The following is a 12,111-nucleotide window of genomic DNA, read 5'->3' on the forward strand; positions in this document are numbered from 1 at the left end:
GAGGGAAAGAGGGAGCAAGTCAGAAAAGAAGAGAGAAAAAATAATGAGGAAGGGAGTGAGGCACGTGGTCGCTGACACACTGGCCGCCGTCGCTCTAGCTGGTGTGGATATATTGTCACTAATATTAGACATATCAGTGCACGGTCAGCAGTGGCGTGCGCGCACATCCGAGCAGGTGTGGATCCCAGAGGCTCTGTGACTCCGGGGACTGTGCTCTTCCTTTTTAATCTTTTCATTACTAATTTAACCAATGCCGTGCAGAAATAGAAGTCATGAAAGCTCTAGCGTGCAACCCAGGGATTCAGACTTAAATACCATCACGCCAAAGATAAAAGCCCTCGTGTGAAGCCATGCTGGGAGTACACTCCTCACATGCCTGAGAGATTTTCTTACTAGGCCAAGCCAAACCCCATCGGGACTTAATGACTGAATTGGAAACAGCCAATTTGAATAAAATATAAGTAATTTGAAGAGTAAATTCTTACGGTCAGTGGTCATGCTGGTGGCCAACTGCCGTGAGGCTTTGGTTCTGACGGTTTTGCGTCTGTGCTGTGCAGATAAAAGGTTCGTGGTCGGGGAAGAACCGGGTTCAGAACCCATACAGTCACAAGAACATTGTGAAGAACTGCTGTGAGGTGCTGTGTGGACCCACCTACCCAAGGTAGGAACCCTACTGACCTCTGGCATTGCAGTGGAAGGGCAAGCCTAATCTTGCATCTATGGGCAGTGCGATTACATATGTTCCACCTCTCTCTCTCTCTCTCTCTCTCTCTCTCTCTCTCTCTCTCTCTCTCTCTCTCTCTCTCTCTCTCTCTCTTGCCAGTGTGTTGGACAGAAGGGGGGTGATGCTGGAGTCTTCTGGCTGCACCCCTTGCAAAACTTCGGATGTCACAGCCGCCACGGCCAACACAGTGACGCCCAATGAGGTAGGCATGGTAACCTTACATGGTGACACCCAATGAAGTAATTATTAGAACCTGGCATGGTGACGCCCAATGAGGTAGGCATGGTAACCTTACATGGTGACACCCAATGAAGTAATTATTAGAACCTGGCATGGTGACGCCCAATGAGGTAGTCATGGTAACCTTACATGGTGACACCCAATGAAGTAATTATTAGAACCTGGCATGGTGATGGCCAATGAGGTAGTCATGGTAACCTGTGTGTGCCCAGGGAGCGTGTCTGTGCGAAGGCAAGTGAGACGATATAAAAGACGCAGGGCTGCTGCTTTTGCGCTATCGGAGCGATGTTCTGAGGGTGGAGGCCATTACTCCGTGACCTTGCGCAGTCTCTCCACCTGAGGGCACTGTTAACATTCAGCTCCTCATTCTGAGCAGAACTCGGAGAATAACTCGGGCGGGTTTCTCCGTTCGATTTTTCACATTCACTAGAAACTCTAAATCTGTGGTCCAGCTCCAGCGCTCAGGGAATGTAAAGATCCGAATCCTGCAGAGACAGAACCCTGCCTCCTCCACCCCACATCCGTCCTGCTAAACACTCTCTGGCACCTGTTCGCGTTTGGATTTGCGTGTTCTGATTGTAGCCTTTTTTTCCTTGCAGAAAACCACTTCCCCTCTGATCCCCAACGAACACTCCCCCGACGAGGCCCCGCCCAGCATAGCCACGACTGGCCACGACACTGCCACCAGCATCCCTGAAGAGGAGGATGCAACCGGCCCGAACGGGTCCGCACCCAAAGCCCCGCCCACAACCATCCTCGTCAAGGAGTCTTCCCACTAGACCTTCGCCGCAGCCACCCAACGCCCCCCCCATCGAGGAGTGCGTGCGTATGAACGGTCTGGAGAACGGTGGGAGAGACTCAATCAAGAGGCCACGTGTGGATCCTGTCACCACCCTTCCTCTATCACTGAAATGCTGCATGACCACTGGGGTTTCTCTGATTGGCTGTCTGCGATGCTTTTCTTCCAGTGGCGTTACCTGTTTCTGAACGGCCATTTCCTGCCCCTCCTGTGCTCCTGGCGCAGACCGATGCACATGCCATTCTAGAGTCTGATTCTAGATTCTGTAGTACTTTGTGCAACAGGTGCCGCGCAATATCGACTCCTCTGGGGTGATTTCTGAAGGGTGCGAAACGGAACAGTTACCTGTATATTAGCAACTCATGCACAGACTGCACAACAGAGCATATGGAGTCATTAACAGGTCACGCTCCCAAAAAGCACTGCGGGCCAGTTTTTTGTAGTTGATATTTCAGTCAGTGAGTTATAGTCGTGCTTCATTCTGGTTTTGTTTCTTTTAAATATCGAATGTCCACTGATGTCACTGAAGTCCAATAGTGATGCTTTAAAGGGTGTCCGTGTGAGCATGACAAGAAATACAAGATGTTTCAGGTCAGTGAAGGGAAGCCCCTCCTACACTGTGTGTGTGTGTGTGCGTGGTTGTGTGGGCGTGGTTGTGTGTGTGTGCGTGGTTGTGTGTGCGTGGTTGTGTGTGTGTGCGTGGTTGTGTATGTGCGTGGTTGTGTGTGCGTGGTTGTGTGTGTGTGGTTGTGTGTGTGTGGTTGTGTGTGTGTATGTGCGTGGTTGTGTGTGTGTGTGTGTGTGTGGTTGTGTGTGTGTGTGGTTATGTGAGTGTGTGTGTACTGGTGTAAGTTTAGGAGCGTCATCTCTCTCTGTTTGTGTGTGTGTGCATGGTTGTGTGTGTGTGCGTGGTTGTGTGTGTGCGTGGTTGTGTGTGTGCATGGTTGTGTGTGCGCACGTGGTTGTGTGAGTCTGTGTATGTGTACTGGTGAAGGTTTAGGAGCGTCGTCTCTCTCTCTCTGTCAGTGTGTGTGCGTGCATGGTTGTGTGTGTGTGCGCGCGTGGTTGTGTGTGTGTGTGGTTGTGTGTGTGTACTGGTGTAGGTGTTTAGGAGCATAGATGCCGGTCTGTTGATGACAGATATTAGTGCCAGTGCCTTATCTCCAAGCTGCACTCAGTCATCTATGACCATCTGAAGAAAAATCCTACAGTTTCCACGTCATAGTGCTACCCAAAATAATTTATGTTAAGTATTAAAGATGTTATTTTCAAAATCAAAACATCAATACACATTGACAAGCAACAAAAAAGAAAGGTTAAACAATGAAATCCACATGAAGCCATGTTATAAATGTACATAATGTAAAAAAACCCAAAACAAACACTTATTAGTTGAGATTGCGTGCACTCTAATGAAGTAAAGAAGCAGGAGGCTCTCCTGCGTACGCGCACTGGCCATCTTCACCTCTTTAGCAGCAGACTGACTCGTCAGGATTATCCCGGAAACGTCTCCATCCTGTGTCCTGCTCTGCTGTTTGTGGTCATGACTCGGACCGGTGTCCGCTGTTTGTGCTCGAGCTCTCTTCTGTGCCTCTGTGCCTCACGTGAGGCATGTGTGACTCAAGGCTGTGTGCGCCTTGGCTGAACGTGACCAGGCTGGGACCGAAGAGACGGAAATGAATTCTCAGAGTCTTCACCACATCTGTCAATTTTACACCGAAATGGCGGGACCAGGGCTACAGAACAGCGTGTTTACAATGCCTGACACATGGGCCTTTACCTGGCGTCTGCAGGACACGGTCCATGAGTGCGTGTTCGATGCGCAACATATTTAACCAGTGCTAGTCTGTGAGCTGCGCATCTTTTCAGTTTTATTCTTTCTTTGTAAGGTAGAGTAGATGTGTCTATGTAAGCTTCAGCAAATTCTTAGTGAAAGAATGTTATTGGTGTAAAATGTTGAATGACTACAAGTACCATTTAGTAAATCCTTCGTATCTCCAAGCCAGTTAAAGCATCTTTGTGTTTTGTTGTATTTTTTCTAGTAGGCACTGTGTGTGTGTGTGTGTGTGTGTGTGTGTGTTGGGGGTGTTGGGGGTGTTGGGGGGGAGGGGGCGAGATAATGAGAGATTACGAGAGACGTGTGTGTTTCTGACGGCTATCTGAGAGAGATAAGGAGTCTGCGGTCAGATGTTCCCTGAGTGGAGCTGCAGTGTCCTGTGGGCAGCAAGAGGGATGTAAAGAATGATTGAGAAAAAAAATCATTTTTTTGATGCATTCTTTTGCATGTTAACTGTTAGTTTTCCTTATGATTTAACGAGCTATATGTGCTTTGTGTGGAGAATTTGTCTGATACGAGGGGTCTGGAAGCTCCGATGAGGATGGGCCACGTTTCGGTGCTGCTATAACAGAGGCCTTCGACCACGACACGACAGCACGCGCCAACGTGTGTAGTATGCACATCCAGCGTCGTCTTTGTTAGCAGAAGCTGAGCTGTCCCTGGCTTAGTTTCAACACAGTTTTGCTGTGTATTGATAGAATTATGTAAGTATGCCTTTTTCACATATTTTGTGTTTATGCTTTTTGGCATAAACGTTAGTGTTAACGAAAATGGCGTCCGGACGGTTGCGTGCAGGCGTATAGGCTCGCAGAAGTGGCGAGCTGTGTAGTGAGTAGGCTCGCAGAGGTGGTAGTAGTGCATTTTTGGTCCAGATAAATTGATTGATTACATGAGTTGACAGTGAATCTACAACCGTAATGCCATTTTAGGGTTTAAAATGTATTGAACATTATCAAGAAATGCAGGTCTGCTCTAGATATATGTTTACAATGTATGATGTATACAATATAATCTATCACTTGTTAAATTATGTTCCGTTCACTTTTTTTCTATCAACACTGTGATTATCTCATATTTTCACTTTGTTTTACATGCTGGATTGGTATGTGTACATATGTTCATTAAATTATACAGTGTCTTTCACTTTATTGCAGTGTGATTGGTACACTCGCCATTGTAATGTAAATTGTGACAGTTATCTTCCCAAGAGAACCTAATTTTACCAACATTACCCATTTTCATAAAAAATTTATTCAAAACAAAGCGTCATGAAAACAAATCGCAGACCATGTCACAATTACAGGCTAAGAGAACACAAACCAAACTGTGGAAAAAAAACAAAAAAACAAAAAAACAAACAACATATATATATACAACAGTGCACACAGGTGTTTATAAATGGAACACGTAAGGAACCTCCACCCATATCAACACAACCGTCAACACACAATAGTGTCTCAAGACACCACACAATGTTTGTGAAAAACAAAAATTCTTAGTAAGCAGAAGAATACCTTTGGGTTGTACATTCATAATGAAAATGACACGCTTTAAAATACATTGTTGTAGTATAAAGATCATATATCTTATAAGACCATATATATCATCATATTAAAGAATTATAGATTAGCTATAACAACAGAAATGACTGATTACTTTGCCCTCGAATAACTAAAGATGTGCTGTAAATTTCTGTTCATATGTATACAAAAGCCATTGAAACACTGAAAAAAACTATCAAGATGTCAGAAATGTAAAAATCGTAGGCAACGGAATAGCCACTGTCCATTAATATAATTAAAATCAGTTATTTAGCTATAATTCAATATTAAAGACTTTCCTTCAAACATGAAGTCATAAACATTACAGTCAAGCACATGGGTATCCATGTGCATCTGAAATATGTTTGTCATGGAAGTTTGCTGCTACAAAGCTCACGAAAGATCCTCTGGAGCCGTGAGTGAGACGGAGGGAGTCCGCAGTGAGTGACTGTGGAGTTCTCCAGCACTGACTCATCGCACGGGGCTCAGGATTCCTCCTTCACGTCCAGGACCTGCAGCTGCTCCTGTATTGCGCCCAGCTGTGAGTCTGTCCTAGGGTCCTCCTCGGGCCCCAGGAGCGTTTCGGTCTCCTCGCGCCCGTTCGCCAGGATCTCGGTGCTCTCGTAGCAGCCTGAGTCGCGCGGTACATCGCCCTTCTGCTCATCACCACCGGTCTCCTCCTCAGACTCGGCTGCAGGGAAACAAAGAGGCGTTTCACTGAACAAGTCTGTTGCTGACTGGCTGATTGCGCCATACTGGTCCACGTTTCTCTAGAACTGGCACGGTCTGCTAGGACATGATGCAAGGACGTTTGCAGAAAAGTACAATTCAAATAACTGGGACACATTTGGCAGCGTTGGCTGGCCAATTAGTAAGATGCTGGTGTAGTTAATCTCTGGGCACCTGCAGCCAGGTGTTTAACGAGAGAGAGAGCAAACCTCAGCCATTATAACAGCTAATTTTCTGCTTGAAAGAATTCCTGAAATATGCCCATGGACCAGTACATGTCTTCAGAGCTAGTCTGCTACAAACATTACCATGGAAATGAAATGAAATGAATACACAATTTGGCTGGTGAAAACACATTTCCTACTGGTGAGGTGTCCAGGTCTGTACGGACCCCCTCTGTATGGGCTTTAGTTTCGTGTATTTTAATGGCATTGTTCTAAATGCTAAAATAACTCCATCTTTACAAAGGCTGTTTTGTTCTGAAGGCTCTTTGCGTCTCAGAGCCTGTAGATATGGATGGATAGTTTTGTGCCACGAGAGGCACACAGCACGTACAGTCCTGCAGCAGTTCGGCGGCTGTCAATATCTTGGTGCGTTGCTCGGGATCTGTGATATTCAGTTCGTTTAGGTGGGACTCCTTCAGGGCTCCAAAGTCCTCCAAACTTTGGAAACCATGCATGGAGAGAAGAGATCCAAGCTCCTGGAAAGACAAACAAACTGAGTTTCCCATCATTAGGCGTTCACCTTATCATGACATACAAAACAGCAGCCTACCAGCTTGTAACTTGTATCTGGATTAACAAAGCCAATACGACCACTGTGGACTGTTCTCACACGAGATCACTTTAAGTTTTGGACCAGTGGATCGGTGCGATACCATGTGACAGTGCGCTCCCACCCAACTGGCACTTACAGCGAGACCGATCCTGTCCAGAAGCTCGTCCAGGGTTTGGGGTTTGGGTCGGTTGCGATGTCCCTGGCTTTGACACCTCTTCCTCCTGGGCGGCGTGTCCTCCTCCGGCAGCATGGTGACATAGATGAACTTGAAGGATCCCACTTTGTTGTTGAGTTTACCGGTCCAGGTGCCCACGGGTGGTTTCTCGATGATCTGGATGATGTCGCCTTTCTGTGGAGCAGACGCTGCACGTTTGTACTTATTTTTCAAACATTTCAATTTCTACACCAATAAAAACATAATAAGGCATAATGAAACACTCATCAACACACCAGGCTAACTTGTTTCATATGGACAACAAATTGTTTATTTGGGGGGGGGGGGTAAATAACAAAGGGACAGACTCCTAACCTGGAGTTTGAGGCAGTCGACGTCATACGGGCTGGGAGTGAAGTCAGTATGAACGAGGGCCCGTCCGATGTAGGGGCCGTCAAAGCTGTACCTCTGACTGAAGCCACTGTCCAGGCTTTGCCTGTCTCCACCTGCGCATACATAAGACAACCTTGAAGGAAGGCCTCAGTGTCAAAGCATGAATGTCACTAACAATTGGATGCCAGATTGCCTTATGAGCTGATTAGTATGGAGCTAAGTGTCTCTCTTACATCCAGAGAGCTGGCGGGACAGAGGAGAGTGCATGGTGTCCTCAGAACTGTTGGAGCACACGGACATCCTGTTCCCCGTACCCAGGTCTGGGATCCCGTCAGGAGACAGGGGTGACATTGAGCCTTCCTCTCCACTCTCGGTCTGCAAAACAAACCATCAAACTTTTCTAATGAATACAAACAGAAACATACCTTCAAATTTAGGGTCTTTGTTAGAATGGAGTCAAAATGTTCATTTTCTGTTTGCTGGATATTTCCCATTTTCATCCAGAAGGGGGAGACATAATCAGTCTGCTTTGCTGGACTGGACCGGCGGCTTCTTTTTAAACACCCTGATTGTTGCTAACGTGAGAATTCCCTTTCCCAGTGAACAGATTGGCTGATTCATGCGTTTGTGTGTTGTGCTGATTCTTGGTGCTCCAACTCACCCCCTCCTCTGCAAGAACTTTTTGTACCATCTTGGATGTCTTGCGAGTCATTGTACGAGTGATGACGTTCCGCCATTTCTTTCCCAGCTTCCCACTGTGTTTCCCCGAGTCTTCTGGCCCTTCTGGCACCTAATGGAAGTACAGCAACACTTTATTAGTGTTTACATTTATTCATTTGTTTGTTAGTAATATGAACAGCCACTGACCATGTAAATAGGGGATTCCAAAAACAAAATATTAGACTTATAAATTAGAATGATATATGTTTGTGTAGTCTTGTTCATTACGATCACTGCTTAACAGTTTAAGGCAAGTTTCCCAAATTGACTCAACTGACTTATTGGTACTGAAGATTAGTCTAAGATTGGGCATAAACTCTCTTTATATTTTAAGGTAAATAACTTCGTACTGACTAAACAGACAGAACTGAGACTGGATAATTGTACTGAGGCAGAATCATTCTTTAATTCTAAGTCAAGACATTTTGACTGCTTGACTTTATCGTGATCACATCCTTCATGTAAACCAAAGCCCACGTCTCTGTATAATTTCCATCCCTGCTATCCAGCCTGGGGTAGGTACAGCACTGTGTCTGTTTTTTTCATTGTGTAACTATTTCATGCGTAATGATGTCACTATTAAATAGGTCATCGTGTCTTTACGTAATTTACACAGAAGGCAGAAAACCACTAGTTTTGTATCGTTTCCTCATATCTAGCATGCGTTTGTCTCCTCCCTGCCTTGTGTTTATTCTCAGACCTTGAAAGCATTTCAACCATTGAGCAACAGCTACAAGCTGGCCGAAACACATCATCCTCTTTGTCACTTGAGAATTATGTGGTATTTAAAAAAATAAAAAAGCTCTCTGCCCTGTGCGTGGGGGGTGGTGAATTTCCAGTAAGCCACAGTCAGTTACTGTGACATTACCACAGTGAGTCAACCAGTTGGCTGCAGTGTGTACTGCCATGAGCTACAACCGTCACCTGTTACTACGGTTACAGAGGAGGACCACCCACTGCCACTGCTGTTGCTGTGTACATCGGTTGTCTGGGAATTTGGTGACACACAGTCATTTTCCCATTACTTGGGGAAGGACTCTGCTATTGAGCATAAATTAGTGATGCTATCTTTAAATCAGCATCCCATACTAGTGTGTTCAGTGTACTTCTCTTCCTTCCTTCCTGTCTTTATTTCTTGCTTTCTTTTTCTATCCAGCTACCTTTCTAGAGATAGTAAAATTGTAGTGAAGTATGCGTGATTTTCAGAGAAACAGACAGAGGTCTGAATTCAGCTGTGTAAGCAACATACTTCTGAATCTGTAGGAGGAAGGACTATCTATCTATCTATCTATCTATCTATCTATCTATCTATCTATCTATCTATCTATCTATCTATCTATCTATCTATCTATCTATCTATCTATCTATCTAGCTATCTAGCTATCTAGCTATCTATCTATCTAGCTATCTATCTAGCTATCTATCTAGCTATCTATCTACCTCTGTACTTCCTGCTGTATTCATGCATTATCAGTATTTCTGCATCGTTCAGGCTCTATGCTTGGCTAGCTCATATGGGGATGGTATCCTGTTGGGTATTTTTAAATATGACCCAGTGTGGTTTACAGAAAGCTTCTAAATCACATACTGATCTCTCTGTTTCAGTCTCCCAATGCAGCTGGAAGAACACAGGATATTCTATCTTACCTTTAGATTAATTTAATTTAATTTCAATTCATTTCACCTTTTGAAATGTACAATCACAACACTGAGGATCATTTAGTCTGACTAACTGCCAAGTAAATGTAATTAATGTCCTGAAAAATAACTTGGTAAACAGTAAACAGTAAAAGTGCGAGCTCACCATCTCATTCAGGATGGGATCAGGACACATTACAGGTGAAGATGGTTTGGGTTTCATAAAGTCTTTAAAACTGCTGGATCTCTGCAGTGTCAGCTGTGGACACACACACACACACACACACACACACACACACACACGCGCGTGCGCGCACACACACACACGCGCACACGCACACACACACGCACACACGCACGCACACACACACACACACACACACACGCACACACACACACACACAGAAATAATGTTACTCAGAACAGACTGATATCAGCATACCTCAGAAATTCCCTTAAAAAGTCACACCTTGGTAAGCTGGGCAACATAACATCATCTTGCATGTATTTAACAACCACAATAACAACCCTATAAAAAACCTTTCTTGGCGGGGAGGGTCAACTACAACAACGCAGACAACATCAGCAACAACAAGCTTGAAATCAAACAGAAGCACTTGTGTGTCTTAGCAACTCTCCGTTTCTGGCCCTGTCTTCTCTCACTCACTGGTTTATCCGTCAGGTGGTGGAAATATGTCGTATACTGCTATTGCTCTGGGAGAGTCACAACTTGAATTCAGCACTATACGAAGTTCACAGTTTATTTTGATATCTGATGCAGAGAGGGAGACTACAGCCTGTGCAATACTGCAAGTTCTGGGCACAGTCTTCTGGAACAGGGCCTGAAATCAGTAGTCCCCTATCACCACAGGCCAGCGGTGCTGTGATTGGCTTGCAAAGCTTTCCTGTAGCATAGTGACTTCCTGTACTGAGAAGAAAAGATGGTACGAATGATGGGGTGAGGAAAAGAAGCCGTACTATACCAAGAAAACGATTGATGTCATGTGCACGTGCGCACACACACACACACACACACACACACACACACACAACCCTGCATAAAGTGCTGGATAAGAACAACTGTGCAGTATTTTTGTCAGACACTTTTATCTCACCGTGTTGTTGAAGCATATTGCTCTTCACTTTGATTAAGGTTCTTTAAGTCAAACAAAGATGTCTGGGTATTTTTAATAGACATATAAGGGTGTGTATGGAAGTACTGCTGTATACAATTGTCTAATCCATATGATGGCCACCTGGCATCACAGAAATAATGAGGCAGCTTTGAACAAACATTCGTAGGTACTATGTATGTAACTGTAATTTACATTTGTAGGTACTATGTATGTAACTGTAATTTACATTTGTAGGTACTATGTATGTAATTGTAATGTACATTTGAATTTACTATGTATGTAACTGTAATGTACATTTGTAGTGTTTGTAGTGTTTGTAAAACTATTTTGTCTGAATTTTGTCTGACATGAGCTGCTAGTTTTTAAAAGTACTGGGATTGTAATATAGTCACAGATCTAACTACATATCTGATCTTGTCAACACAGCCAGTAGGCTAATGAGGAACCACTGTGTTTTAGTTACCATGAAGAAACACATTTAAAGCATCTCTCTGGACTTCCTCTGCACAGTCGACACAGACATGACAGCGTCAGGCTGTGCTTTTTTTTCAAGACAGGCAGAAATCTCCCCGGAGAGCTTTCAGTTGATGTTTTGTGTTTCTGACGGCTTCAGAACAGTGTGGAGGGAATGCAAGGTGACATACAGAAACTTGTGGTTGATGCACAAAAGATGATAATCAAGTGGAAATTAGGGCTGGTAGAGTTTTGTGTAAGAGGTGCAGATTCAGTGTAAATGAAAGGAAAAAACCCTGGAGCTGAGCAGACTCCCCGCGCTGAGGTAAATGTCACCATGGAGCCTCTGAAGGGCCTCTTAAGACATGAGAAACACTTTCAGGATGTGTGGTGATGGCCTGCGTCTCTACAGGAAGCATAGAGCAGCCATGCATTGCAACCTGACTCTGACGATGCAGTCAGACAAACCCAAGAAAAGTCATTTACACGTAACACAGACACACAGAACACTCGTGCTGTGCAATAACTGACATGCCACCAGCTTTTGATGCGGTGCTGTTTGTAGGGAAAATGTTAAAGTAAAGCTTTTTTGGGGTTTTGCTTAGCATATAATCTATCAGATCCTGTATTGCAATATAAGGTTACCAGAAGGTTCTTGTTGTAAGTCTAACTTTGTCTCTGTCATCCTCTCTGACAAATTCACAGCATTTGCACAAAATAACACAAAGTCTCACCTTCTTCTTCTGCACCTGACCCTGCTCCTTCTCTGAGGCGTTGGATGGCTTCCGTCGTAACATGTTTTTCAGTGAAGGCGAGTTTACTTGAAAAAGCCAAACACAGCCGTGGTGCTATGGTACTCTGCGGCGCTCCAGCGATGCCTGTCACGCTGACTGTCACAGTGTGCCACTCACAAATGCACCCGGCGGACAAGAAAGGAGAAGAAAGCCTGTTCTTTCTCTCTGCCGAGTGG

At 44.7% G+C, this 12,111-nt stretch overlaps 2 protein-coding genes across 2 annotated transcripts in view; one reads left to right on the forward strand and one right to left on the reverse strand.

Annotated features, from left to right (window-relative positions):
- zdhhc9 (zDHHC palmitoyltransferase 9) overlaps positions 1 to 4,748 on the forward strand; it is a 20,217-nt gene extending 15,469 nt beyond the window's left edge. The window contains exons 8-10 of the mRNA XM_081698703.1: positions 558 to 661; positions 824 to 926; positions 1,564 to 4,748. Of these exons, the coding sequence (XP_081554829.1) occupies positions 558 to 661; positions 824 to 926; positions 1,564 to 1,743 (387 nt within the window). The 3' untranslated portion in view covers positions 1,744 to 4,748. The remainder of the gene's footprint in view (positions 1 to 557; positions 662 to 823; positions 927 to 1,563) is intronic.
- An 80-nt stretch (positions 4,749 to 4,828) lies between these two features.
- On the reverse strand, positions 4,829 to 12,111 carry sash3 (SAM and SH3 domain containing 3). The gene is made up of 8 exons (XM_027018578.3): positions 11,876 to 12,111; positions 9,719 to 9,811; positions 7,856 to 7,984; positions 7,428 to 7,569; positions 7,177 to 7,307; positions 6,784 to 6,996; positions 6,426 to 6,570; positions 4,829 to 5,832 (listed from the first exon to the last, which is right to left on the reverse strand). Exons 1-8 carry the CDS (start codon positions 11,936 to 11,938, stop codon positions 5,627 to 5,629), a joined length of 1,122 nt encoding a protein of 373 aa, XP_026874379.2. The 5' UTR covers positions 11,939 to 12,111; the 3' UTR covers positions 4,829 to 5,626.

This window comes from Electrophorus electricus, chromosome 16, assembly GCF_041902795.1.
Source record: "Electrophorus electricus isolate QZ-2024a chromosome 16, ASM4190279v1, whole genome shotgun sequence".
NCBI classification, from domain to species: domain Eukaryota; kingdom Metazoa; phylum Chordata; class Actinopteri; order Gymnotiformes; family Gymnotidae; genus Electrophorus; species Electrophorus electricus.

Coding starts and splice junctions, on each gene's coding strand:
- sash3 (XM_027018578.3), bottom strand. CDS start 11,938: ATGTTACGACGGAAGCCATCCAACGCCTCAGAGAAGGAGCAGGGTCAG. Junction 7,985..9,718: donor ATCCCATCCTGAATGAGATG/GTGAGCTCGCAC, acceptor TACTTCCATTAG/GTGCCAGAAGGGCCAGAAGA. Junction 6,997..7,176: donor TCGACTGCCTCAAACTCCAG/GTTAGGAGTCTG, acceptor TCTGCTCCACAG/AAAGGCGACATCATCCAGAT.